Source organism: Cercospora kikuchii (genome assembly GCF_019650295.1).
Source record: "Cercospora kikuchii DNA, contig_00004, whole genome shotgun sequence".
Classification (NCBI taxonomy): Eukaryota; Fungi; Ascomycota; class Dothideomycetes; order Mycosphaerellales; family Mycosphaerellaceae; genus Cercospora; species Cercospora kikuchii.
The window spans coordinates 1,879,668-1,905,591 of NW_025408585.1; the positions used below are offsets into that span (position 1 = coordinate 1,879,668).

Consider the following 25,924-nt stretch of genomic DNA (forward strand, 5'->3'; position numbering starts at 1 on the left):
TCAAAGCTTGTATGAGCCATTTGTGGGGCCGACGTCCGGTTGCTATGCAGAATGCTGGGCGTCAACACAAGCGCGTGAACTACAGCGAACTTCACACTCTGCCTCCGAAAGCCTATCCTCTACTCATTCTACGGCGCGGTGCAGCGAGAGCGTGGCGTTGATGTGTGCGAGCAGACGAGGGACATAACACACCACAGAAGACATATCGCGACTATGTCTTCCACCTCCATCCACGCCGACCCTCCACCGCCTGTTGTGACGGAGCCGACGGGCATCAGTTATGCTACGGGAGGAGCACTGGGGAAGGGCGGCTTCGCCATCTGCCACAAGGCCGAGCGATACGATGGCAGTCGGCCGACGGGGCAGATCGTCGCGTTGAAGATTGTCAAGACGAGGATGGAGCCCGCGAAGCTGGCGCAGAAGGTTGGTCCACATACAGCAGTCCTCCCAATCATGCTAATGGATCTCAGTTCGTCACGGAGCTGCAAATACACAGCAAACTCTCCCACCCGAACATCGTCGGCTTTCACCGCGCCTTCTCGTTCCACACCAGCACATACGTCGTGCTCGAGCTCTGTCCGAATGGATCACTGGCGGACATGCTCAAGAAACGGAAACAAGTCACCCTGCCCGAGATCCGAAGACTGGTCATCCAAGTGTGCGGCGCTGTCAAGTATCTTCATCATCGACACATTGTGCACCGAGACCTGAAGACGGGCAATCTGTTCCTCGACGAGAGGATGAATGTCAAAGTTGGTGATTTTGGCCTGGCTGCTTTGCTTGTAACAGAACGCGACATGGAGGTCAGACGAAGGACTACTATGTGTGGTACACCGAATTATCTGGCTCCGGAGATCTTGGAAAAGGGTAAGGGACATGATGAAAAGGTGGATCTATGGGCAATCGGAGTCATCGCATATACACTCGCTGTTGGAAAGGCACCTTTTCATGCGAGTACGAAAGAAGAAATTTACAAAAAGCTCAAGTCCGGGACATACACTTGGCCGGAATTGAGCGCGACGACAAATCAAAGTGCAGATTTACGCGACTTGGTATCGAGTATATTAGTGGAAGAGCAACAAAGGCCAAACCCGGACGCCATCGTCAGCCACAAGTTCTTCAAGATTGCATACGTGCCGCCAGAGATTCCAGTCTCCGCCAGGACGGAAGCGCCGAGATGGGATGTCTCGATACCATCGACGGAGACCATGCGACGCGGATACAGCGAAACATGGTTTACACTGTGTAAAGAGTCGGGCGTGGGAGAGTATGAAGATGGCAAGTGTTTCCCTCTGAACGGTGGACGTAAGATAAGGAGCATCGTCCATGATATGGAAAAAGAGACTCAGCTTGGGCGCCAACCGATGATGCCGATTCCAAAGGACGTGGTCTACACTTCGATCATCTCGGATTTCGAACGATCCAGCCCCGATATTTCCACGGCGTCGGTTGAGCCTCAGCGCAAATACACAACAACTCGACATGTGCGGGAGATCTCTCACAACGAAGTTGCAATTTCGCGACCTCCTCGCGTTATGGACCCTACGAAGGCTGCGCGAGATGCGGAGCTAATGCCACCGCCACGCGCTCCGTCACGCGCTGCCCGAGGGACAGCATCTGGTTCGGTAAGGAGAGCTGCTAGGACAATAAGTGAGGAGACCGCAGCCAGATCCACTGAGTCAGTAAAGATTGCATCAGATTCGGCCTCATCCGGCCCTTCATCAGCCGCAACAGTACGAGTTGTCAAGCCCAGACCAGCGGCTGTGCCATCATCGAGTGCACCAGCGACGGTAACGATAGGATCGGCATTGAGGGAGACAAAGAACTCTGCTTCCAGCACGACCGCCTCATACCAGACTGCACAGCCAGAGCAGAGCTCCGATCCGCTGGAGAAGCCACAAAGAGCCGGCACCGCTAAGAGGAGCGCGGACGCCAGCCTTGCAAGGCGACCACGGGCACCGAGAACCACACAGGATCGACCAGCGGAGCAACAAGTTCCCGCGCAGCCAACTGCAGCCCGCATTGCAAGAAAGCGTATTGTATCACAGCCTGTCGAAGAAGGACCCCTTGCAACGTTGGACGAGCTGAGAAAGGTCGAGCCATTCAAGCCGAGCGGGAAAGCACCAGCACCAGAAGTCATCGAGATACTTTCGGACCCAGAGTCCGACGACAGAGATGAGCTTAAGAGGCCCACCGAATCGATCGCGGTGACGCTGAAACTGTCCCGACCACCAAAGATGACAGCGCGGCTACCACAGCCACAGAAGAAGCTGAATGTGGAGATTGAACCTGCAGTACCAGGAACAGACCCAACCACGGTATTGAACAAGCTTGCGGCTTTCAGAGACAATTTGGCCGAAGCTCTTACACGATCCGCGACCGCAAGGACCACATCCAGCTTGAGGAGAGACAGCAATGATCCTGCTGCCGGTCTGCCTTTTGTGTCGCGATGGGTCGATTACAGCCGAAAACATGGTGTAGGATATGTGCTGTCCGACGGCACTGTTGGGTGCATCATCAATGCTACTGCCAGAGCGGGTCAAGCGCCTACACCAGTCACGCACGTTCTTGTACGCAATGGACAAAAGTGGCTGAAGAAGGTACACAACAACAAGGAATTCACTGGCATCGATCAGGTTCCACTCGAAATCTTTGAAGATCGTGATATGGAAGGCATCAAGCGGAAGGTGTACAAAGGCCTTGGTAGCGTCAAGGAAGGTCCTCTTCTGGTCGAAGCTGAGAGGCGGCGAACACTCAGTGTGCTTTGGGTCAAGTTTGGCCGATATATGTGCCAGTCTTTGGACGGGTCAGAAGACACCGGTAATAACGGCCCTGACCAAGAGAACTTTGTGCGATTCTATCAGAGAATCGGCAATGTTGGCGTCTGGGCCTTTACAGACGGCTGTCTCCAGGTATGACCATTCTCTCAAGATTGTACTGAGCAAGGTGCTAACTCTGCTTACCAGGTCCACTTCCCAGACCACACCAAAATCGTGCTGTCCGCATCTGGACAAGTTGTCTCTGCGACGGTTCTGACACCAGAAGCCACCTCTCACCTCTCGCACAACGGCGAGCTACTCCCTCAGCATGTCATGAATCGTGAAATCCTCGCCGACAGTGTCCAGGCCTTGCTTTTCGAAGGTGGCCGTGTCCGACAACGAATCGTCAAAGCCAACCAGCTCTCCGCCAAGCTCAACTTCATCCAAGAAGTCGTATCGCAATGGATCGACAACAACGGCCTCGGCCGTTTGGACGAAGATCAAGGTGGCGCTAAGCTCGCATGGGAGGGCTTGACTGTCAAAGAAAACAAGACGAAAGTTGACCGAGTGACGGTTGGCAGATATGGCGGCGATGATATCCGACCAACTGTCGAAACCGTGAGAGTATAGATATTTTATCTTCATGATGATGAATGACGGCCGGAATTTGTGTTTGCATGGGCGGCGGAGTTTTGTCTCTTCTTTGGTCGATGGAGAATTGTACAGGCGTTAATTAGGCCCGACGAGCGAGCATTACGGGGGACCTTTTTGGATGTTCTTTTCATGAAAGACGCATTGTGGATCGTTCGAGCGTTTGGATACGTCCATACTGTATTCAGCGAAGCAAAGTATCTTTTTTTCTGAATTTTTAAACTTATTCGTCACGCCACGACAAGACCTCGAATTGCGAATCACACGCAGTGTACCCTATTTCCGCGTCTTAAGAAGAGACGATCATGCTGATCTGCCGTTTGGACAGGAAGGCCAGACCTGAAGTGATTTCAAATCCGCCAAGACTGTTCCAATGTGACGATCTCCGACTGTCGGACAGCTCCGAATACAGCGACATATAAATGAGCTTGCACTGAGGCTTCCAAACAACATCGAATTTGACGAAGCAAATCGAGCCGTCGTCATGTCTCTACAAATCAACGAAGACCTACTTATCTGCCGCGCTTGTGGAACGCAATTCGATGTGCCCGCAGACCAACCACTCAAGTCTTGTCGGATCTGTGACGTGAGCTGTGCTCTATCATGTTCAACCTCACAACCTACCAACGTCACTGACCAACCTTCCAGGACCCTCGTCAATACGTCCCACCTCAAGGCCAAACTTGGACCTCCCTCGCCTCTCTCCACTCCAGTAAAGGATACAAAAACGAGTTCAAACCCTTCCCAGAAGACTCCCGCATAATCTCAATCTCCACAAGCCCCAAATTCGGCATCGGACAGCGCGCTATTCTCATCTGTACACCCTCTGGAAACGTCTTGTGGGACCTCATCGCATATCTCGATCAAGAAACTGTCGATTTCATCAATTCGAAAGGAGGATTGAAAGCTATTGTCATTTCTCATCCGCATTATTATACGACGCATTTGGATTGGGCGAAGACGTTTGATTGCCCAGTTTATCTTTCGGCAGAAGATGAGGAGTGGGTTTGTAGGGAGGATGGCGAGGGGAGGAGGAAGCTGATCGAGGGTGAAGTGGAGCAGATTGTGGAAGATGTGAAGGCTATTAAGGTTGGAGGGCATTTTCCGGGGAGTTTGGTTTTGCTTTGGGAAGGGAAATTGTTTATTGCGGATAGTTTTTTGATTACGCCGGTGAGTTTTAAGCATGATTTGGTGGAGGTTTGTAGGATGGACGGAGCTGATTTTGACGCAGAGCGGGCTTTATCATGTGGAAAGACCAGCTGGGACGAATTCGTTTGTTTTCATGTACTCCTACCCGAATATGATTCCACTTCCACCGCCGGAGTTGCAGAAGATGTGGCAAGTCCTGAAGAAGCACGATTTTGAGAGCGCTCATGGAGCTTTCACGGGGCAGGATGTGTATGACAAGAATGTGAAAGCACGAGTGTTGGAGAGTATGAAGATACAAGTAAGAGCCATGGGATGGAATGATGTGCAACTTCTACAGGAGAAGGTATGAGGCACTAAGTTGTTGGATGTTTCGAGCGCATCGGTCAATGCGATTCCTGCAACATTGCAGTTCTTCGGAATCCACTCGTTGTAACGTGATTTCTCCTCCACAAATGGCGTTCGGATGCGGGTGTTGAGCATGATCACGGCGCACGACTACGCCGCACAAATCGCCAGAGATGATCAGTATGGTGCAGTCCCCTACGCCTTTCGCCTCCTCATCACAGTCTCCTCCACCTTCCTCTGCTCTTCCCTACTTCGCTCCACAGCGCGATCGAGACTCACTTGAATTCGCGCAGCGATCTCCTCAGCTGGAGTCTCCATTCCCACTAAGCCAATGAACTTGCCAACTTTTCGTCTCTTGATTCTGATCCGCTCCTTGTCACTCATGTTCGCATATGGAGCTCTGGGGTCGTACCCTTCCACATCACTCTGACTAGTCAAGACTGGTGCTTGGATGTCTTCAACCGTATTCATCAAGTCCTCAAGCCAGATGTCTTCGGATTGTGAGAGTTGGCGACTGCGACGTCGGATACGGCCATCGAAGCTGACTTTGGAAGCTGATATTGGTGTTTGTGGTACTGGCTGTGGGCGATTGGATGGTTTTGCGAGGAAGTCTTTGTCCCAGTTCATGTTCGCCGGATAATGATGCGTCCATTGAGAGGGTGTCGATTGATGGTAGTAGTGTGCAATGCTGTCAAGCTCGTCCTCGGTGAGCAAATGAAATGCCATGAGAGTCTTTGGAAATGCAGGGTGAGGCGGTCCTGCCGGAAGTGGGACGAGAGGTGCGAGTCGGAGCTGGAGTGTTGCGATCTTCTTTGCAAGCGCGCTGTTTCGGCGGGTGGAGGGTGCCATGTCGAAATATTGTGGCTGTTCCTGCGGCCTGCGTAGGCTTGGCGATTGCTGGTTAGAGTGTGGAAGGGCTGAGTGTCAGTTTGACGTTCGATAGAGTAGACTGTGAATGATATCTATGCGTTCACGCCATGTCATGGGCCTGCTTTGTCTTAGGTCCAAATGAGACGTCTAAATCCGTGCCGGCAAGGCCACGTTCGAGAACAAAGGACAACGAGCCACAGTCCCTATTGGGCTTTTGCCTTTGTCCCATGAGAGACCATTCTGTCGTCGGTGTCTTGCATCTTCACTTGGCTGTCTTCACCAAGCTCCGGTCCAAGGCATTTATCAACAGCTGAAGTCAGTAGGCATTGAATGGATAGCCGAGCATCATCATCAGCCTGCCCAGACACATGCGGCAGGGTTGGTTGAATACACACAATGTAAGACAGGAACCATCGCAGTAGAGCCAGTCTCAGTCTTCACGCGTGATCCTATACGCACAATTGGTTCCTCCACGACGCTGTTCAACTCAGTTGAATGGAGGTTGTTCGGCGGAGAAGCACCTGATAGTCATGACATGTTGCAGGATGGTCCTGGGTCTTGTGGTGGCTCTTTGATATTGTTGACCCCCAGCGATGCTTGGGAACCATGGAGAGGAGAGTGGATGGCAGCATGATGGGACCGTGGACCGTGACAGCGGTGAAGACCCAATGGATCCAGAGCTGCGCTTCACGATGGACTTCGTCGGGCATGAAAGCTGCTCCTGGCTTTCATCTGCGAGGCGCACTCCTGGCGTGGGGTTTAGAAGCGGAGGCTGAGGCGTTGACGATTATTGTCGACGCGTGTAGATGGTGTACTTTTGAGATCTTGAGAAACGCGACCCAGACATTCTTGTTTGCCGAGACTTGGCTGACTCAGCTGAGGACACGCTCCGCGTTGCGTCGTGCTCTTCTCTTCCGCGAGTCCGTTTCTTGCTCCAAACATGTTTCTCACATGCACCGCATCGCATTGCTGCACGCCACTGCAGTCTACCACAAGTGACAAGCTCCGCCAGTCTTGTTGGCTGAGAACAAGCTACACATTTTCTCCCAAGATGTTGCTTGGACGCCCGGAATTCTTATGCTCGTCTGCTTTGTCTTGAAGACAATAAATTGATCATCTGATCCCTGATCTCAGTGATGGAGCATCAAAGACTAGACACGGCGTTCAATGGGATGCGGTGTGAGGAACACAGACAAGCTGCAGAAACCACTATTCCAGCACCGCGTTGCGCAACTTCCGTTTCGAGGTCATACAGTCCAGCTGCAGCAACGTGGCTGGCTGTTAAGACTCTAACCATGCGCGTGGATGCAGTACTTCAGCCCGATGCACGGGAAAAAGGGGTCCAGACTGTCGCTAATCCCAATTTGAGCTTCAGCTACTACCACCAGACAGTTCAGCTCAGGCCACGCAAGCCACGTTCTACAATCGCGTCGACAAGATTGGCCCATCATTGTTCAGGTTGCAGCATGGCACAAGAAGCATGCATATGCTGCTCGAACGCCTTGTGGTCTGTGGTCTGCGGGGGAACGGCTTGTTGCTATAAGTACGATCATGTCACCTCTGACGGACAACGGCAATCGTTGTCTCTCACTGAGCTAAGACTTTGGCAGCCAACATGGCAGAAGCCGGTGCCCACAGTACTGAACACAAAGCAAATATCGTCGAGTCTATCGTCACACCCGCTGTGCCAGACTGTAGCCTCTGCCGCCGAATCGATGGATCGGGAACTTTACCCAAGCGACTCATAGTCTGTTGCGATGGCACCTTCAATGCCTCCAACCAGGGTGTCGAGAGCAACCCGACAAACATTGCCAGACTCAGTCGATGTATCGCGAACGTGGGATATGCCAAAGATGGCAAGACCAAAATGCCTCAGATCACATACTATCAGGCTGGTATCGGAACGGACACTACTGCTTCAGCGTATACAAAAGCGAGACAAGGTACCACTTCGGTCAAAACTGCCATCTCAGAGCTGTATTAACGAGGAAAAAGGCGGTTTTGGTGCCGGACTTAACGGCAAGGTTTGCGAGGCCTACAACTACATCACCAATAACTATGGACCCGGAGACGAGCTGTTTATTTTCGGTTTTTCTAGGGGAGCCTACACAGCACGAGTTTTGGCAAGCTTCATTTGTAACTTCGGATTGCTCACCCCAGGGATGATGGGTATGTCGGTGCCATTGACTACCTCGATTTTGGGCATGTCGCTGACTTAGAAGACTACTTTGATGAGATCTTCGAAGCTTACAAGAAACGCGGCTACTCTGAGCACAATTTCGAAGAAATGGCATGGGCACGAGCGAAAGCCACCCCCGGAGAACTAGGACTTGAGCTGAACAGCCCACCGACAACCCGATACGACTGCATCAAAAGATGGACACACATGCACGTCAAGATAAAATGCGTTGGCGTGTTCGATACTGTCGGTAGCGTGGGCATGTCAGGTTACCAACAACAACCTGGTCAAGATATCGACTGGCATTCCACCGCTCTGCATCCAAAGATCGAATATGCCTTCCAGGCGTTAGCTCTCGACGAAAACCGTGGCAACTTCTCGCCGACTCTCTGGTATCAGTACGACCAAACCGAAGCCGCTGGCACGGTACTCAAGCAGTGTTGGTTTCCAGGCTATCATGGAGATGTCGGAGGCCACAGCGATCCCGTGTGGTGCACCAACAGTGTCGATTCGTTGAGTTTTGCATGGATGATTGATCAGCTCACTGCTGAAAATCTGCTCCAATTCAGCAAGCCACAGTTGTACTACCCCGTATTGAAACGCGTCCATGAGGGAGTGGTCAACGCAGTCGCAACGAAAGCTCCCAAAAACACCGAAGAAGCAAGTGAGCGACGCATTCAATGGTCTGATGGAGTTCTCACACAGACGAATAAGTTGACGTACAAGTTTTCTTCATTCGTTGCCACCAGGAGATTGTGGTATACTCGCACTCCAGGTCACTGGAAAATGGCCAATGGAGCCGATGTCCCAGTCTGTCAACTACATGAGACCATCCACCCAAGTGTTTCGCATCGCATGCGACAAAAGGAGCTGGAGTATCAACCCGAGGGCTTTTCCAAGAAGGAATGGCAGTACCGAGCAAAACCCAACGGCTCCGGGCACGAGTGGGTTAGGACCGTCGATGGAAAGGAAATCGCGGTCATTCCAGAGTACGAATTGCTCAACATAGAGAAACAGAAGTTCGAGAATCACAATCTATGGTCGGGCAGTCTGGAGGCGTACCTAGCACCGGCGGATGTTCTTGGCACTGAGAAGTTCGACAGCCTGAAAGCCGATGTCATTGAGCAGGGAAAGGTCTTGCACGCAGCCTTTCAACTGCGGAATGAATGAAAGGACAGCGTAAGTATCGCAACTTGTGACTTATCTTCTGTTTCAGATTGAGCAATGGACGGGCGATCCGACTTCAATTTCGCTTTCGATGCGAGAACCACATGCATTGGTCTACTTTGAGGATCGTCTAATCGTCTTGGAGTGCTCAACATCATTCAAACGAGGCGTTGCCCGCTATGCAGACCTACGTTCTCTTTCAGACCCAACCTCCGTATTGTCGATCCATGATTGCCATCACAGTCATGGCTCTCAGCGGCTGCCCAGAGCATGGTGCCACATCTGATTGGCACTCGGGATGTGCTCGGGAAAATTGATACTTGCTTGAACACTAGAAACAGAGGCTGTCGTACCACGAGCGAGAAAACTTTGTGGCTCAAAACTTGCACACGATGGCATTCACTCATTGAATCGGTATGACAACTCGTCGTTCTTGCTCGTTATGCACAAAACAGCAACAAAGAAGTGACTTCATTCGGATGTCCGGATACCAGTACCTATCGGGCCGTACGAATATGGGTCCACGTTTAACATCCTGGTCTTCGAAAGGTTTTCCAATACGACACCGATGAATGCAGCTCCACTCTTTATCTCTTCGCGCGATACGACGTCAGGATTCAACACCAATACGGCATTTTCACGACTATAAGTGGAAGCAGAACAGAGGACTATCACCAATATGGCAGTTTGTCCACTATCGCAATGTCCGAGACGCAGCTTTGTCACCTATTCTGGAGTAATACGAGCCGCACTAGTCGCCGGCAGTTTGGACAAGCACTCATGATTGAATCAGTAGGTAGGCGTTGCGCCATAGATCTCACTTTCACTACAGTAACGTCTTCTATCTTCGAGCATCACTTTGCATCTCACTTTCTATCTCTGCTAGGTTTCAAGTCTCACGGCAGGAGTGAGGTAGAGACCAGCAGAAATTCTCATCCCAACATATTACACATTTAATCTCACACCATGCACGCGAAGAAGGTGGTATCGCCGCTTCTGTTGGCAGCACCGGCTGCATTGGCACAAGAAACAGGAACTGGATCATGTACCGACGTGCACATCTTCATTGCACGAGGCTGGAACGAACCCTATCCTGGTCGTCATGAGAAGCTTGTCAACGACATTTGTACAGACCTGTCTGGCTTGAGCTGCGATTACGAGGACGTCGTATATCCTGCTGCATCGAGCGACTACTGCAATGCAGTATCGACGGGGAGCAACAATGGAAAGCAACAAATCGAAGCTTACTACGCAAAATGTCCGGACAGCAAGCTTGTCTTGAGCGGCTACAGCCAAGGAGCCAACATCATCGGTGATATCCTGACTTCTGGCAGCTGCGGATCAGATACTGGCCTGGACAGCGCGTCCGGCGCGAGTTGCAACATTGCTGCGGCACTATTATTCGGTGACCCGCTCCATCAGCCCAATAAGCCATATAACTACCTTGATGGTAATGCCGGCCAAGGAACAGGCGGACCTCGATCAGAAGCTTCCAACCAAATATTGAATGGCTACACGCCCAGACTCAGGTCCTACTGTGCAAAAGACGATCTTGTTTGCGCTCCTGGACAGGGTGCAGATACCGTGGAGGCTCATACCAACTACTTCGATGTGTATTCGCAGGATGCCGCTTCCTGGGTCGCCGAGCTTGTGAACTCTTTCCCGGAGGATGGTTACTGTTCTGTCCCAAGGACCTCTTCGACCAGCAGCACTGTCGCCACCAGTACTGCAGAAGTCAGCAGCGCCGCATCAGCGGCAGCGTCAGCGAGCACCACTTCGTCTGTCCCCGTTGCAGCCGCATCATCTAGCTCTCCATCATGGTCAACCAGCTACGCAAACTGCACGTCAACTGCGTCGTCTCCAACAACGACTGTTGCTGGGAAGCCTGCAATTGTCATTTCCACCACTGAAGTCGCGACAACGACACTCTGGAACTTTCCTACCCTTGTTATCACCAAGGCGTCACCAGTGGCGACTTCCTACATTGGGAGTGTCGGATGGAGCAACGGAACTGCGCCAACTGCGTCTGCTGGAACAGGATCTGGATCTTGGACATCAAGCACATCCGCGCCCAGTGTCACTCCTTACACTGGTGCGGCGAGCGGCGTGAAAGCTCTTGGTTGGACTGCTGTTGTCGTGGCTGCTGTCACTCTGATGATGCTTTAAAATTATGGTACAGGGTGGTCAAGATGATGTGCATGCAAAGAATGGTTCATGGCCGTGTCGACGCGATAAGTAATAGTAGTAATGTTGGATATGATCGAATGCACTTAGAGTCAGAGGGAATGGCAATGTCAGAAATGCCAAGAAGCTGAGTCAACCTTCGTTCCCTCATCTCCCGCTCCCTCCCCTTCTTTCTTCGTGACGCGTCTTCTCTCCTCCATGCGTGCTTGCTGGCGAATCTCACGACTCTCTTTGCAGAACGCAGCGCCCTCTCGAATCAATACAAGCGGCAAATCTCGATCCTGGCATGCACGGTAGGACTGCGAATATTGATGTCGTCGTTTCGAGCACCGAAACTTCCCTCGTGCTTGGTCAGAGCTGTCGCACTCAAGACGAGAGTGACCATGCACGTGGCTGAGAAGCCATGATGTGCTCATGTCTTGCTTTATTTTGGGAGACGTGGAGACCGCCCCTCGATGGCGGAGAGATTTGACCTGCATTTGCTGATTCACGCATCTTTAGATGGTGCACGCGCTCGTATCCCAGACAGTTTCCGGCAGCATAGCCATGTCTTTTCAGGTGGCTAAAGGGCGGAGACGTCGACTCTTTGGAGAGAAAGCTCCTCCTGCTTTCTTGATTCTGCGACAGACAGTGGTGTCTTAGCAGCATAGGCAAGGAAGGCTGTATTGCGCCAGAAACAGGTATCATTTGTAGCGATTGCTTTCCACCCTCGTGACTAACACAGGACGCTCACGCCGTGGGCTATGGTGCACAGTTCTCACAGCTACTCTTGCTCGTCTCCAATGACGCGAACTACCGACGCGCGAAATCATGCTCCCGCGAGTGCTGATCATCATGTCTCTGATGCTACAAAACCTTTCAGGGTCACTCTGGACTCTGATTCACGGACAGAAACATTTGAACAAGATACTACAGAGCGTGGAAGTGAGACAGGCGTTTTGAGATGAGCCAAGGTGTTTGCTGCGCATGCATGTCTCATGGCGAGCATCAATTTGAGTCTTGCGTCTATTGGCGGGAAGTACTAATGGGTATAACAGTATCAATCCTGCTGATGCCAAAACTCCATCAAACAGCATACCAGAACACTACAAATGCAAAAGATGGCATCCGTTCCACTCGTATCGCACTATTTGAGATACAAAGCTGGCACGAACAGACTTATTCACTGGCTTGCCAGCTCGGCACAGAAACTCAATGATCGTCAAGCGCGAGCTTCCGGAGCCGCTCGACAACCCACGGTACCCAAGACAGTGACACTGGACACGTTGGTCGAATACGCTCAACTGATCGTGGATGCAAGAGACCCATCAATCGAAATCAGCACCGCCATTCTGGACGTCACGAAGGATGCCATTATTGGCCGCACTATGGCCATGAAATGGTACCAGGAACTTGCCGACAATGGCGACTCGGCAGGCATGAATGACATGTCCGCTCTGCGAAAGGCAAACAGTACCCACAAATACTTTTTGCGCGTCTTGGAGAAGATTTGGGACATCTTGAATCGCGAGCACAAATCCCGCCGACCGAAGCGCAAGAAGCAGAGGCCAAAGCTCGCTTCCCTCGAAAACGATCTGACGAATCTTTTCCAGCATCTGCACATCGATGAGCCAGCAGACATTCCGGATGATGAATTGATTCCGGAGCGCAACACCGAATTCGTGCCCCCTGTAGCCACACCTGATGGCTTTCGACTTGACAACGAACGTGAGGACAACCTCTTTGCGGTATGGTGTCTGCTGAAGGACATGTCCGATATCAGACTTCATCTCAAAGGTGTTTGGCAGCAGTACAAGCAAGGAAATATCTCCTTCATCTCTGCTGCCAAGGTTGCCGGCTCTGCTATGTGCATGTGCGGACAACTGGCAGACCAATTTACAGAACTGCATCCTGAAATGAGCGACTTCGACAAGCTCATGGCCGCAATCGGCGCTCAGGACTCCAGCTCCGTGGCCATGGACGCACAGATGCACTACGCTAATCGCGCCGCATTTTCTCAGTATTGTGATGGCTTGCAGATTCAACCGACTGTCCCTCATGCCGATGCCGAACTGTTATGTCGACACGCTTGGCAGGCTCTGGAAAGCTTTCGAAGAATGCAGCGATATGTCTGGAGCGATGAATCCGAGAGGAGAGACCTGTTTTCAGGCAGAAGACCGAGCATTAATATCTCCGGCTCCCCATTCACTAAGGTGCTCCTGGATCTGGCATTCGAGCTAAAGCAAACGTTCCCATCCATAGGACCTCGTCACTTTGATCGAGCTGCGTTCACTCAAGTCGCTATTACCGGTGACTTGTTCCTCAGCCATCTGTTGGCTTTCAGCACGTGTGGTCAGATGAACATTGGACTTGTTGCTGCCACGCAAATCTACGCAGACATGCACGACCAGCTTGGTGACACCATGTCATGTATACTGCAAGAGTGCGAACGCGCGCATAAATTTCTCACGAAAGCCAAGCAGAAGTATGTGAGCGTTTGCAATGATGTCGCATGGTCAGAGGCGCGTGACAACACGGCGCTGTTGATCGAGCGAGAGCAAAATGGCGCTCGTGGCTGGATCTTTCGGATTCCTGAAGGAGCGCCCGACCCCTTCACTGCAGGCGAGATCTTCATACCCGAAAGCATACTCAAAGCCCTTCCCCTGCTGCCGGCCAATATAGTCCGCTACCACCTACACGGTGCACAGCACCACGCGATCGAGCACATGTCGGAATACGGGATCCTGCTCTCGGCTGTGCATCTCTACCACGCTGGGCGGATGAGCCAAGCCATTTCTGCGCCGTGGGACGATATGGACTTCTTCATCGAGCGTCAGGAGACGAGAGGCGTCTCTCTGAGATTAAGGGGAACAACTCCAAGATCCATTGCAAATCACTTCCTGATCGCCATGGGTCACTCGCCCGCAGAAGTCACTAAAAAGGAGCCACGTATGCTCACTCCAATGCAAGCAGAAAGCAAGAGGGTCAAATTTGTGTCAGCATGCCTGCTCGACATGGTGCTAAACAGATCTAAGTCTACAACTGAGTTGCGCCTGTTGTACCAGGTCGTTGAGGCCTACCGCGACCGCATCCAAGATGAGAAAATAAAACAACAATATCTGGCCACGAGGCGACTTACCCCAGTTCAACTTTTGCAGGTTGCACAAGAAGTCATCGTTGACGATGAACCGCACCTTTTCTTCGACTACGCGAACTTCTTGAATCTCTGTAAGAAATGGGTCGTTGACACCTGTAACTTGACTACCAAGGCTCGTGGAATTCATGGTCCCTATCTCTATGTGCCCACTAATTACATTCTGTGGCAAGCCGCAGACGCTGACGAACGGCACCAGTCCAAGTTGAAAACGCACCTCTGCCAGGCTGGCAAACTGGCTAATCAGCTCATAGCAAGGCGCGGCAGCAAGTACAAGGCACAAGCCCTGAAGTTGGCATCGTCGCGCATTGATCAGGGAGAAACAACGGGTGAGCAGACAGACTCTAGGCCAATGTTAGCGACTGGTCCTTACTAGTGTGGAAAGCAAAAGAGAAACCGCGCTTGAAACTCCATGCTCCTCTGCCCGTGGAATTCGAGTGCCCCTTCGATTATCGTATCTCCATCTTGTATAGCGCAGCTACGGCGCTGTCTCGAGAAGCGCGGCAGCTGCGAAATCTAGTTCGCGAGAGAGGTCGCAGAGTGAGCGGATTTCTCAGCTTCCGTTTTGCTGTCCACAACTAGCCTGCGCGACGGTCGAGGAAATGATGGCGAAGGCATCACGATTGTCAAATTTTGCCACCATCTCATGCTTCCACTCCTTCCGTAATCGCATGCATGGTAAAAATGAAAGGCAAGCTTGTTCAGATACTGCAACATATTTCAAGATTAGGTACAAAATCGTTCACCCCAGTGCAGCTTGCACTCGTTCTGTGATTCCACTCGTTCTGTCAAGCCTCTTGATTCCTATCGTTTCAGCTGTCTCGTGATCTAGTAGACGATCTGTGCAAGGCGACCAGTCAAACCAGCCAGGACAATGGAACTGCCCAAGAAGAGCTGGAAGCGGATCTGGGAAGCGTGTCAACAATGTTCTCCATAGCTGTACTGCAAATCGGTAACACCTACCATGACCTTGTTGACCAACGACTGGAAAACAGAATGCACGATTCTTGCGCCAACGTAGGTCCAAGCCGCTTTCACCGTGTTTGGGTGATCATCACCTGCGTGCTCCGTCAGTATAAGTGTGCCTTCCCCTTGCACTTTCTGTAAGGATTCGCGTACCGACAACAGCAAGAGCCAATGCCACAGCAAAGAAGACAGTCGGTTGCTCGTGCAAATGGTTGTAATTGTCCTACACCAGCCACACCACCCACGTTAGCTTTCAAGACACTAGACAAGGGAGCTGGCGCAACCTTACCGCAATCTGACGGATTGCCACTGGGATCTTAGTGTTCATATCGTCCTTCACCTTCTCGGGGTCGACGCTAACGTTGTACTTCGAGATAGCTGGAATACGAGTCGCGTACATCCAGGCCTCCATCACGAAGGTCCAGCCTGCCAGCGTGACGAGCGGCTTGATGAGAGGGGAGTGACCGAGGACTTGAGATGCCATGATGATTACTGTGAGCTGTGGCTGCGAGTTGTGATTGGGACAAGGCTATCCTGGCGTCTGGTTCTGGGGTAGAGATGTGGTTTCAGAGCTTGTTGATGTGTTTTGTCTGTTTTGAGGATGCCTAGCAGGGTGCTCGGAGTTTAGCTGACATGACGGTCCTCGGTTATTGGATGACCAATAGCCGGACGCGAAATGTGCCAAGACATGGTTCGCTCACATAAGCTGTCCGGCTCAATGGTGTTGTGATCTCTATTCTATACTCGAGTGAGTATACAGGACGGGATGACCTTGGATGGTAGGAAAGAAGTTCTTTGTGGGAATGTGGAAGTCATTCGTATTCCTGCATGGGCTACACGAGCCATCTAAGCTTTCTTTGCGTCACGCTCAGCCTTCTTGAGTGCCCGTCTGCGGATATCAACGTGCATTTTCTTGTTAATGCCCAGCACAAGCCCACTCATCGTCCCTGCAAATGTTGCGATACCCCAGTGCATGATTCCATGGGACCAGTAAGGTGTGCTGGTCGCCGCGATTCCCTGTGCACCTCCAGACCTGCCAATCTTGCCCAAAGCAGCACGAACAAATTGCTTGGGGTTTGGAATCAGAGCTGAAGAACGCTTGATCTTGCTCATGGCAGAAGTGACCAGGTAAGACTGCACGAGCTGCACCTGCACGTTCGAGGAGGCAAGTTCAGAGCTGAGAGCTGTCGACCATTGCTGCAAGAAGGCTTTGCTTCCGCTGTAGGTTGCGAGCAATGGAGAAGGCATGATTCCGCCGAAAGAAGCCATGGTCAAAATGAGGCCACGCTTTCGTTGTACCATGCCTGGTGCGACAATTTGCGTGACACGAAGGGTGCCAAAGCAATTGATTGTGATGATGTCCTTCATTTCCTTCTCTTGTGTCTCGATGAACGGCACTGGGATGCTATGACTTTGTCCCACATTGTTGATCAGAATCGACACATCCAGCTCAGCAATCAGTGTCTTCAGGTTCTCGAAGTCGGCGTCCTTATTCGCGGCAAAGTCCATTGCGTAGAGTTTGGTCTGGACTTTGTATTTCTGTTGGATCTCGGTCGCAAGGGTCTCGAGTTTCGATTGTGTACGTGAGACGAGGAGAATGTTGAAGCCTTTGGCTGCGAGTTGGAGGGCATATTCTTTGCCGATGCCATCGGAAGCACCGGTCACTACTGCCCAGGTGCCTTTCTTGCCGAACTTGGAGAGCTAAGCCATGTCAGCACTTCTGTCCATCAGTATACCGTGTGTGAGCCTTACAGAAGTGCCTGGCAGAATCAACAGGGAAGCAATCAATCGCCAGAAGGAGAAGATCTTCAGTGTCAACCAGATCAGGCCAATGGCTGCAAAGATCTGAGTCGTGGGCGCAGCATAGATGTCAATGGGCACTGCGGACGCCATCGTGCCGGTTTCTTGCTTGAAGGATGAGCTGCGAAGTGAATGTCCAGATGAGGTGGTTGGGAGGTGGTGTTGGCCGCGGTGGTTAGGGTTGGACTTCCAAGAATTTGTGGAGAACGCGGACGCGCCCAACTTCACGTCGCGCTTTCAGCCGCAGCTGGACAGTGGAAACACAAAACCCTTGATCTCCCCATCTCGCGATCATTGAACAAGAATAACGTCTCAACCTCGCAATCATGGCGTCTCTGACCGACTACCTTCCACAGCATGACGGCTACTTGCCCAAATGGCTCCTCTTCGTACGTCCCATCATCCCATCATGTCCCTCGAAACTCTCATATTGACATCAGATAGATCGCCGTCGTGTCCATCGGCAACACAATCCAATGCTATCGCTCTCTCGCTGGTTCCAAAGAGGTCTACGCTGGCAAGCCCTACAAGACCGACAAGAACGCAAGCCCAGTCAATGAGCTCAGCGCTCGCACTTTTGGCACCTGGACTGCTCTGTCCAGCATAGTTCGACTCTACGCTGCCTACCATATCGACAATTCTCAGGTGTATCAGTTGGCACTCTGCACCTATGGAATCGCCTTCGCGCACTTTTTCAGTGAATGGCTGGTCTTTGGTTCGGCCAAATGGGGACGAGGGTTGGCGAGCCCGGTCTTTGTCAGTACTATCACTACAGTGTGGATGCTGACGCAGTGGGGAAATTACGTCAAGTAGGCCTGGTATCGATGGCTCTGTTCAGTTCATGGACAGTTCTCACGGAGATTTACTGTATGCCGCTCGGTCAGACACAGAGCTGCTCTCTCCTTTTCCATCTATCGAGCAACAAAGACGCTTCCCGAAGGCTGCTTTCATGGGGGCGCCGAGTGCTGATCGAATGGCTGCGATCATTTGTCCTGCTGGACCCGCCCAACTGCATCGACTATTGTCCAATTCTTCGAGAAGAGCCTTGAAGTGGAGTCAAAGGCTAATTTGTTTGCTCTGACATTATTTAACCATGACCTTGGCCCCAAGCCATCGATCCGTGAAATCTGTAGCAAGATGAGATCCATTCTCAAGCCCGATGCAGTTAGCAAAAGCCTTCCGATCAGCAAGCAGCAAACAATGCAGCACACATAAAATTCGCACTTTCAAATATATCTCCCAGCAACACGCACTCGACGTATACTTTCCTTTCGCCGACTGCTATATACACTCGCTCACTATCAGCCCGGACTCGAAGCAACAACAGACGAATACACAAAATGGTAAGTCCTCCAGATGTCTGCGCTGCTCGAGAACACTTACTGATCTCTCGACTCAGCCTCTTCACCCCTCTCGTGGCCTGGCTCTGTCGCACATGGCACGTGCTTGGCGCCTCGCAATGTGGTTCGTCTGCTACCCAGAGGCCGGTCAGATTCACAGAGCTGGCATACGTATGTTCGGTGCATACGATTGGTACGCTGTATGTCGCAGAATCACCTTGGTTAGTACAGCTTTTCAGATCCACTTTCATTACCACAGTGCTGACCTATATAAACAGAGACCCAGCCGGAACTCCCCTCGCACCGAAGTCCTCCTTTCCATCGTCAAAGCCTGGGCGATGGCCACCGGTATTGGCAATACTCGAATGGCGGATGAGGCGGATCGAGTGGGAAGGAGGATCTTTGGCAATCGCGCATGGGCCTCTGTCTGCTACTCCTGGATGTGACAGCAATGAGTGGCAGCGGACATATAGCATTGCTGCCTGCCTGATTGTGCTTGGAGATGGAGAAAGGCGTTTTGCGTACCGCTGCATTGAATATAAGAGCCTCAAAATGGAATCTCGATATCTAATCAATTGGTACAATGCTCCTGCGTTTCCCTATTTTGGGCCGTGTCACCTGTAATGTATGCTGAGATCGTGTTGAATAGACTTATGCCTCTGTCATTTCGAATCTTGTAATGCGGTTCGATTTCCCATTCCTGATCGTGCCCTTCATAATGGTTCCCAAAGACTTGATTGATTTGACTTCTGTCTCTGCGTTTTGGACCGTGCAATACTGCTCGACATCCTGTTTTCGGGTGATGTGATATATCAAGATGCTCAGAGATTGTATTAAATCAAATTATGCCTCCGTCATTTCGAATCGTTCCATGGCGCTCTATTTCCATCTTCTGGTTCGTGTCATGCATAAAGGTTTGCAGAGGTTGGACTGAAGTAGCTGATGTCTCCGTGTTTTTGACTCGTGTAATGCTGTCCAGTTTCCACTTTTTGGGTTCGGTAACCTGCAACGATATTCAGAGAGTGCATTGAACTGACTCGTGCTTCCCTCCCTTCGACTCGCGTAATGCTCTCAAATATTCAAATCACAGGCCATGTCACGTATAACATTTGGCAGGGATTCAGAACCATTGGCCTATGCTTCTCCCTCAATATTCGGTGCAACGCTTCCAGACATGGGGAGCTTGGGCTGGATATAATATTGCATCGTTCAGAGAGCGGAGTACTGGCTTGACCCCAATCCCTCGATTCGTGTAATACTCATATATGTCTATCTCATAGGTCACATCATCCTTACAGTCATGCAGAGACTCATGCTACGGTGCCATACTTCCATCATTTAATTCAGTTCAACTCTCACAAAAGGAACAACGAATAGCTGCCCATGGTGTTCGATGTTACAGAGACTCAATGATTCAGCTTATGCCTCCGGGTGTTCGATTCGTGCAATGCTCGCAGATATTCATCTTATGTGACATGTTCGGTATATGATTACGCAGAGACCAGATTCTGCTGGCCTATGCTCACTCATAACGTCTTGTGCAACACTTACAAAAATGGAAAAGTCGAGCTGGACGCCACACCAATGATACAGAGGCTTGGTCGAATGAACCCTCACTTCATATACATCATCGAATGGAAAGCACACAGGTTTTAATCTCCGGATCGCGACACGCGTGTATTCAAACGGAAGCACTGGCACAATATGTGCAATATGCTTCCGTTCCATCTCCTATTTTGAAGCTGCCCGTCATCAAAACTTTGACGTGGGACAGACATACTTGATCGCGGACACAGCAATCTGCAACTCGTGCTCTCTGTTATGGTTAATCGCTGCAAAGCTCACAGATCTGTCACTCACTGATCAAATCCAACATAATAAAATCCAGAAGCAATCGGATTCTAGCTTCTGTCTCTGCAACATCACCTTGTACAGTGCTCGCAGATTCCAAACTCACAAGCTGCGCCTCACTTAAGATAATGCGGAGAGACTCTATTCTTGTTGCTCATCTCTCTGCCATATCGCTTCCCACTACGCTCTCATTGCTCCAAACACCCCTGATGGCTCAAATATGACAATCTGGAGAGTCCTGATCGTCAGCCCATGTTTCCGCTTCAAGATCGGCTGCGATGCTGCCCAATGTCCCTTTCTTGGACCAGTGTAGAAGTATGACAGAATAGAGACTGGATTCTGTCAAGCATGCCCTCGTCTTTTCGACGCCTGGCAATGCTTTCAGATATTCAAAAGGTCCCCACGGCACGCCCTCAATTCTGTGGAGAAATGACATTTTACCTCCCGATTTCGGGATGACTCTATCGTCAGTGGCCCATGGGATTCGTGCTGGCAGATGGAAAGAAGCAGACCATATTCAGTGTTACAAAGGACAGAGAGTGCTTACTTCATCTATCAAGATCTACACAATGACCGTATCGTATCCACCAACACCATCGCTCAAAAAACAGATAACCAATTGATGAAGACTTTCTAAGCCGCATTCTTTTGCTGTCTCCCTTGTCTCACAAGCCAAAGCAAAAGATCGACCTTCGTAGCGACTGCGACTGCCTTGAGAGAGTTGTCGGTATCTCGCTCCGTCACAATAGCGGCAGCATTCCAGACGAAGAATCGCTCGAGGTATGTCAGTGGAGTGTTCATCGTGATTTCGACAAATTCGCGCTTGCTCTCGTCTCCCTCTGCGCTGTCTGGGTTTTTCTCGATCGGCTTGACTTCATCGATCTGGCTGAAGTTGAACATGACGTCGGAAATGGGGCTCGAGATAGTAACGCGGCCGGATGACAGGTAGGAGAGGCAGTTTCCGAGAGTGACCATGCCCACAAGACGCTTGCCAGAGGCAGCTGTGACGGGAATTTGATCGTAGCCCTTGTCTCGCATGAGCTCGACTGCATCGTCCACTGTCTGATTCACAGCGATAGTTTGAATTGGCTTAAGGCGAAGATCGCGAATCTTGGCATCCTTGGACTGGTCCTTCGTTTCTGTTGTTGTGAGAATAGGCAGAGACTCTGGCTTGCCATCATTCTCGCTGACTGGCTCCGCAGCTGGCGTAGGCGGTGTGGGAGGTGCGGTAAGAGGCTCAGAAGGTGGCAGTAGGTCGTTCGCTGCGAGCCAGTCATCGTCCACGAACTTGCTCAAGTAGCTGCGAATGCTGTCAGGCAGAATGACGACCACAGAGTCGTCCGGGCCCAAGTTCATTTCCTTGATGGCCTTCATGCATGCAGACATTGCGGATCCTGAGCTGCCACCCACGAGTAGACCCTCTTCGCGGATGAGCCTGCGCGCCCAGTAGAAGGAATCGCGATCATCGGTCTTGTACCACACATCCACCTCTTGCTGAGCGAGAACTTCTGGGATGAAGTCGTAGCCGATGCCCTCCACCTTATATGGCTTGTCCTTGCCCTCGTCGTTCAACTGCGCTGGCACTGCAAGGATCGAACCTTTTGGATCTGCTGCCACGATCTTGACCTTATCTCCATGTGCCTTGCGGATGCCTCGAGAGATACCTGTGATTGTGCCACCCGTTCCCGCACCTGCGATGACTGCCTTCAGGCTCGAGGATAGCGCGTTCGTTTGCTCAACGATCTCTGCGGCTGTGCCGAATTCGTGTGCCAGGGGATTGTTTGGGTTACTGTACTGGTCCAGAATGACACCGCCTGGGATCTCTTTCTCCAGCTTCTTCGCAACACCAATGTGACTCTCCGGGCTGTCCCATGCAGCGCTCGTCGGTGTCCTGATAATCTCAGCGCCGAGGGCCTTGAGCACACTGACCTTCTCGCTGCTCATCTTCTCTGGCAAAGTGATGATGGTTCTGTAGCCCTTGACGGCGCCCACCAAGGCAAGACCGATGCCAGTGTTACCACTCGTTGGCTCAATCAGCACGCTGTATCCCGGCTTCAAACGGCCCTCCTTCTCTGCCGCTTCGACCATGCGGAGGGCAATGCGGTCCTTGACACTTCCGCCGGCGTTGAAGAACTCGCATTTTGCGTAGACTGCACACTTGATGCCGATCGACTGAGGTACTTTGTTCAAGCGGACAAGTGGCGTGTGGCCGATGTTTTCGAGGATGGTGTCCATCACGGCGGGCGGGTTCCGCGGGGTCTTCGAGTTGAGGTGCGACATGCTGTATCGTCTATGGTGATGGTGTATGTCAAGAGGAGTGAGAGAAGGAAAAGGCGAAGATGTCGAGAGAATATATGAGATGCCCGATGCTACTCACTGCCCTCAAAAAGTGTCCCAGGCGCGTTTTCGGTCACGCCTTGCAGTTCCAGTCTTTGTCAAGAAAATGCCCCTCGCCCCTTCTAGCTTTGCCTTTGGCCGCAAATAGCCGACCACCCGGAAGTCTCTGCGCATGAACGACTCCTTGGCCGCATCATCACGGTGCATCGTGCGACGTGTGTCGTGTATAGAGGAGAATACATCTTCGAGGAGCAAAGGACATTAATGAACACACCGAGCGTGGCTGCGGTACTGACACCGGCAACGCGCTGGTCTCGCGCTCGACCTCACTAACATCACCCCACCCTACCCGCTCGTTCCCTGGAAGGAAACTTTCCCCATTTCTACCGCGCGTTGCACACACGTCCTGCGATGTTAGCATGCTCGTACATGACTACGCTCTCATCAGTACGACGGCTGCTGCGGTCACAGCCATCCATCTCTAGAGGCCATTCACGGCCGTTCAAGGCTTCCGACGCTCGTACGAATCGCCGTTGCATTGCTCGGTCCCTATTATGGTAGGCAGAGCTACACGTCATCGCGAAGCCATTTAAGAGGTATTCATCGAAGCTTCCGCGTGCTCTTTTCCATACTGTTTACCTAGACGAAGCCTCCCATATTCATACGCATCAAATCTCTCTATTAACAACGAAAGCATCACAATGGCTCCTCCTCGCTTGGCATGGCTCGGCCTCGGGAACATGGGCAGAGGCATGGTCAAGAACTTGGTCGAGAAGGGCGAGTACACAGCACCGCTCCTCGTCTACAACCGAACGAAAAGTAGAACCGAGCAGCTTGTCTCGCAGCTTCCGGACGGCAAAGCCAAAGTCATCACGTCCATCGAAGAAGCAGTCAAAGGCGCAGACATAATCCTGCTATGCCTTGCCAACGATGCCGCCGTCGAGGAGAACATCAATGAAGCATTAAAGGTTCCTGAGTGCAAGGGCAAGCTCTTCGTGGACTGCAGTACAGTTCATCCGGACACAACCAATAAGCTCGCCAAGACGATCAATGACGCTGGAGCTGACTTCGTGGCATGTCCTGTGTTCGGTGCACCAGCGATGGCTGATAATGGCCAACTGATCTGTGTGCTCGCGGGCCCCAAGGCTCAAGTCCATCGTGTCCGACCATATTGCAAAGGCGTCATGGGTCGAGCAGAAATCGATTATACTGATCAGCCGCATGGGAATGCCACGAAACTGAAGATTGTTGGCAACACCTTCATCTTATCAATGGTCGAAACACTTTCTGAAGGGCATGTGTTGGCGGAAAAGTCAGGCTTGGGAGTCGACAACCTGCATGCTTTCATCGAAACCATGTTTGGAGGAGGGCCGTATGCTGCATATAGCAATCGCATGAAGAGCGGCGATTACTTTGATCGCGATGAGCCGCTGTTTCAGGCGCATCTTGCCAGAAAGGACGCTGGTCATGCGAGAAGCTTAGCTGAAGCCTGCGGAGCGAAGATGAACGCTCTTGAGGTGGCCGATGCTCATCTCAAGCAGGTCGTTGACCACGCTGGAGACAAGGGTGACATTGCGGGAATATACGGCGCTGTGAGAGCCGAGAGTGGATTGAAGTTTGAGAACAAATAAATGTTGCAGTTCTTCTACATGAGTGCACACCTCGTGCTCATAGCACTACCTAACTTGTCTCCGGGGACGCATTGGATTTTTCTCCTTGCTATTAGTGTTCCAAGTTAGATAAATGGCAAAGCTGTAACGAGTGGCAAAACTGTGGGTCTTGGCACGAATCGAGGACGCGACTTTGACGCGTCGAGTCCTGCTAGCTTCATCACTCTTGACCTCACGGCAAGACAGATTGTCTCCCTTCAGAGAAGCGCATGTAGTGATCCCGGAACAGGCAGCATGTCTGCCCAGAACCCAGTCATTACCATTTCATCTTCAAATGGCTCTTCGCAAGCGCCTTCCGGTGCTTTGACTCGTAAGCAATCCCAATGCTGACTATTGCAGGGTGAGATGCTGATCTCGCGGCAGACCGTCTTGCAACACAGTCCGCTGCCGATGCACTTGGAGACCTTGACAACCCGAGAGCCTCGGCGGTCTCAAGCGGCATCACTTACCTGGACAACTCTTTGACTGGCAACAACCCAGCTGCAAGTCCGGGATTCGAACGTGGCAAGGTTGCCGAGATATGGGGTCCTGCAGGCGCTGGCAAGACCGCGATTGCATTTCAAGCTGCTGTGGAGGCTCTCAAGGCGGGCGACACTGTGACATGGCTTGGTGAGCAAATCACTTCCCATTGCCTCGTTGCAAGCACTAATTGCAGGTAGACTGCTCTTCGTTACTGAGTGCCCCTAGACTCAGAGTGCTCGAGCACATTGAGTTACCAGAAGGGAAATCTGCAGCCGCACTGCTTCAAGACCACCTTCGTTATCTCGCAATTCCGACTTTCTCTCATCTCCTTGCTCTTGTGCTGCAGCCTCCAGCATTATTTCCTCCGACGGGCACTACATTGATGGTGGTAGATGGACTAGAAGCTCTCTTGAACCTCGACTATCCAAGAATGCCATACGGAAACGGTGGCCGGACTGAGCAACAGAAATGGCAGGCAGGCCGTAGATATGCCATTCTGGGTACACTAGTCACCGCATTGAGCAGGCTGGCTGTGCTACACAGCATGGCAATCATCGTTACGACTGGATGCGGTTCCAAAATGCGAGCTGATGATGGCATGCCAGCTGCCATTGGCCCAGGTCTTGGAGGCTCAGAATGGGAGAACGGAGTCTGGTCCCGGATTGTCGTGTTTCGCGACTTCGCTGGCAGATTTGCTGGTGTGCAAAAGTGTCAAGGCCGGAACTTGATGCCCCTCGATCCTACCTCTGACGTTAGGAACGCCATTGGATTCGAGATCGATGAGAATGGACTACTGCGACCGAAGCACACGACTGTAGACTTGACAAGCAGTTCGCCAATGCCGGTCGTAGCACGACCGCCGGCAAAGAGTTCGAGCCCCGCTAAGCCAGCTCGCAAGCGCTTCTACGAAGAGATTGCCGACTCTGACGAAGACGCTGATGAGTACGGGTGGGGCGAGGCTGATGAGAATGCTGTGGCTGCAGAAGACTTGACCGTCGAGGCGCAAACACAAAAAGAGACACAAGCGAACAATGAATCAAATGGAGATGCTACCTGAAACA

General features: G+C 51.6%; 13 protein-coding genes across 14 annotated transcripts; 9 read left to right on the forward strand and 4 right to left on the reverse strand.

The window, feature by feature from the left end:
- Positions 1–213: 213 nt before the first annotated feature.
- On the forward strand, positions 214–3,389 carry CKM354_000697100 (uncharacterized protein; the record flags this gene model as incomplete). Its single annotated transcript, XM_044802307.1, has 3 exons — positions 214–423; positions 471–2,912; positions 2,967–3,389. 3 exons carry the CDS (start codon positions 214–216, stop codon positions 3,387–3,389), a joined length of 3,075 nt encoding a protein of 1,024 aa, XP_044658242.1.
- A 505-nt stretch (positions 3,390–3,894) lies between these two features.
- On the forward strand, positions 3,895–4,908 carry CKM354_000697200 (uncharacterized protein; the record flags this gene model as incomplete). The annotated part of the gene is made up of 3 exons (XM_044802308.1): positions 3,895–3,996; positions 4,059–4,580; positions 4,642–4,908. The coding sequence occupies 3 exons, from the start codon at positions 3,895–3,897 to the stop codon at positions 4,906–4,908; spliced, it is 891 nt and encodes a 296-aa protein (XP_044658243.1).
- A 191-nt stretch (positions 4,909–5,099) lies between these two features.
- Positions 5,100–5,753, reverse strand: CKM354_000697300 (uncharacterized protein; the record flags this gene model as incomplete). The annotated part of the gene is made up of 1 exon (XM_044802309.1): positions 5,100–5,753. The coding sequence occupies one exon, from the start codon at positions 5,751–5,753 to the stop codon at positions 5,100–5,102; it is 654 nt and encodes a 217-aa protein (XP_044658244.1).
- Positions 5,754–7,389: 1,636 nt separating this feature from the next.
- On the forward strand, positions 7,390–9,123 carry CKM354_000697400 (uncharacterized protein; the record flags this gene model as incomplete). Of its 2 annotated transcripts, none has more annotated exons than XM_044802310.1 (3): positions 7,390–7,717; positions 7,770–7,943; positions 7,994–9,123. In XM_044802310.1, 3 exons carry the CDS (start codon positions 7,390–7,392, stop codon positions 9,121–9,123), a joined length of 1,632 nt encoding a protein of 543 aa, XP_044658245.1. The 2 variants fall into 2 exon arrangements, with proteins under 2 accessions (XP_044658245.1, XP_044658246.1); XM_044802311.1 differs by having other exon boundaries at positions 7,997–9,123.
- A 963-nt stretch (positions 9,124–10,086) lies between these two features.
- On the forward strand, positions 10,087–11,286 carry CKM354_000697500 (uncharacterized protein; the record flags this gene model as incomplete). The annotated part of the gene is made up of 1 exon (XM_044802312.1): positions 10,087–11,286. The coding sequence occupies one exon, from the start codon at positions 10,087–10,089 to the stop codon at positions 11,284–11,286; it is 1,200 nt and encodes a 399-aa protein (XP_044658247.1).
- Positions 11,287–12,404: 1,118 nt separating this feature from the next.
- On the forward strand, positions 12,405–14,813 carry CKM354_000697600 (uncharacterized protein; the record flags this gene model as incomplete). Its single annotated transcript, XM_044802313.1, has 1 exon — positions 12,405–14,813. The coding sequence occupies one exon, from the start codon at positions 12,405–12,407 to the stop codon at positions 14,811–14,813; it is 2,409 nt and encodes an 802-aa protein (XP_044658248.1).
- A 452-nt stretch (positions 14,814–15,265) lies between these two features.
- Positions 15,266–15,887, reverse strand: CKM354_000697700 (uncharacterized protein; the record flags this gene model as incomplete). The annotated part of the gene is made up of 4 exons (XM_044802314.1): positions 15,266–15,343; positions 15,401–15,495; positions 15,557–15,626; positions 15,693–15,887. The coding sequence occupies 4 exons, from the start codon at positions 15,885–15,887 to the stop codon at positions 15,266–15,268; spliced, it is 438 nt and encodes a 145-aa protein (XP_044658249.1).
- A 362-nt stretch (positions 15,888–16,249) lies between these two features.
- Positions 16,250–17,296, reverse strand: CKM354_000697800 (uncharacterized protein; the record flags this gene model as incomplete). The annotated part of the gene is made up of 2 exons (XM_044802315.1): positions 16,250–17,104; positions 17,156–17,296. The coding sequence occupies 2 exons, from the start codon at positions 17,294–17,296 to the stop codon at positions 16,250–16,252; spliced, it is 996 nt and encodes a 331-aa protein (XP_044658250.1).
- A 233-nt stretch (positions 17,297–17,529) lies between these two features.
- CKM354_000697900 (uncharacterized protein) lies at positions 17,530–18,016 on the forward strand (the record flags this gene model as incomplete). Its single annotated transcript, XM_044802316.1, has 2 exons — positions 17,530–17,592; positions 17,648–18,016. The coding sequence occupies 2 exons, from the start codon at positions 17,530–17,532 to the stop codon at positions 18,014–18,016; spliced, it is 432 nt and encodes a 143-aa protein (XP_044658251.1).
- Positions 18,017–18,543: 527 nt separating this feature from the next.
- Positions 18,544–18,989, forward strand: CKM354_000698000 (uncharacterized protein; the record flags this gene model as incomplete). The annotated part of the gene is made up of 3 exons (XM_044802317.1): positions 18,544–18,546; positions 18,603–18,764; positions 18,822–18,989. The coding sequence occupies 3 exons, from the start codon at positions 18,544–18,546 to the stop codon at positions 18,987–18,989; spliced, it is 333 nt and encodes a 110-aa protein (XP_044658252.1).
- Positions 18,990–21,027: 2,038 nt separating this feature from the next.
- On the reverse strand, positions 21,028–22,674 carry CKM354_000698100 (cystathionine beta-synthase CYS4; the record flags this gene model as incomplete). The annotated part of the gene is made up of 1 exon (XM_044802318.1): positions 21,028–22,674. The coding sequence occupies one exon, from the start codon at positions 22,672–22,674 to the stop codon at positions 21,028–21,030; it is 1,647 nt and encodes a 548-aa protein (XP_044658253.1).
- Positions 22,675–23,432: 758 nt separating this feature from the next.
- On the forward strand, positions 23,433–24,362 carry CKM354_000698200 (uncharacterized protein; the record flags this gene model as incomplete). The annotated part of the gene is made up of 1 exon (XM_044802319.1): positions 23,433–24,362. The coding sequence occupies one exon, from the start codon at positions 23,433–23,435 to the stop codon at positions 24,360–24,362; it is 930 nt and encodes a 309-aa protein (XP_044658254.1).
- A 273-nt stretch (positions 24,363–24,635) lies between these two features.
- CKM354_000698300 (uncharacterized protein) lies at positions 24,636–25,920 on the forward strand (the record flags this gene model as incomplete). The annotated part of the gene is made up of 3 exons (XM_044802320.1): positions 24,636–24,711; positions 24,765–25,010; positions 25,061–25,920. 3 exons carry the CDS (start codon positions 24,636–24,638, stop codon positions 25,918–25,920), a joined length of 1,182 nt encoding a protein of 393 aa, XP_044658255.1.
- Between the last annotated feature and the right edge of the window lie 4 nt (positions 25,921–25,924).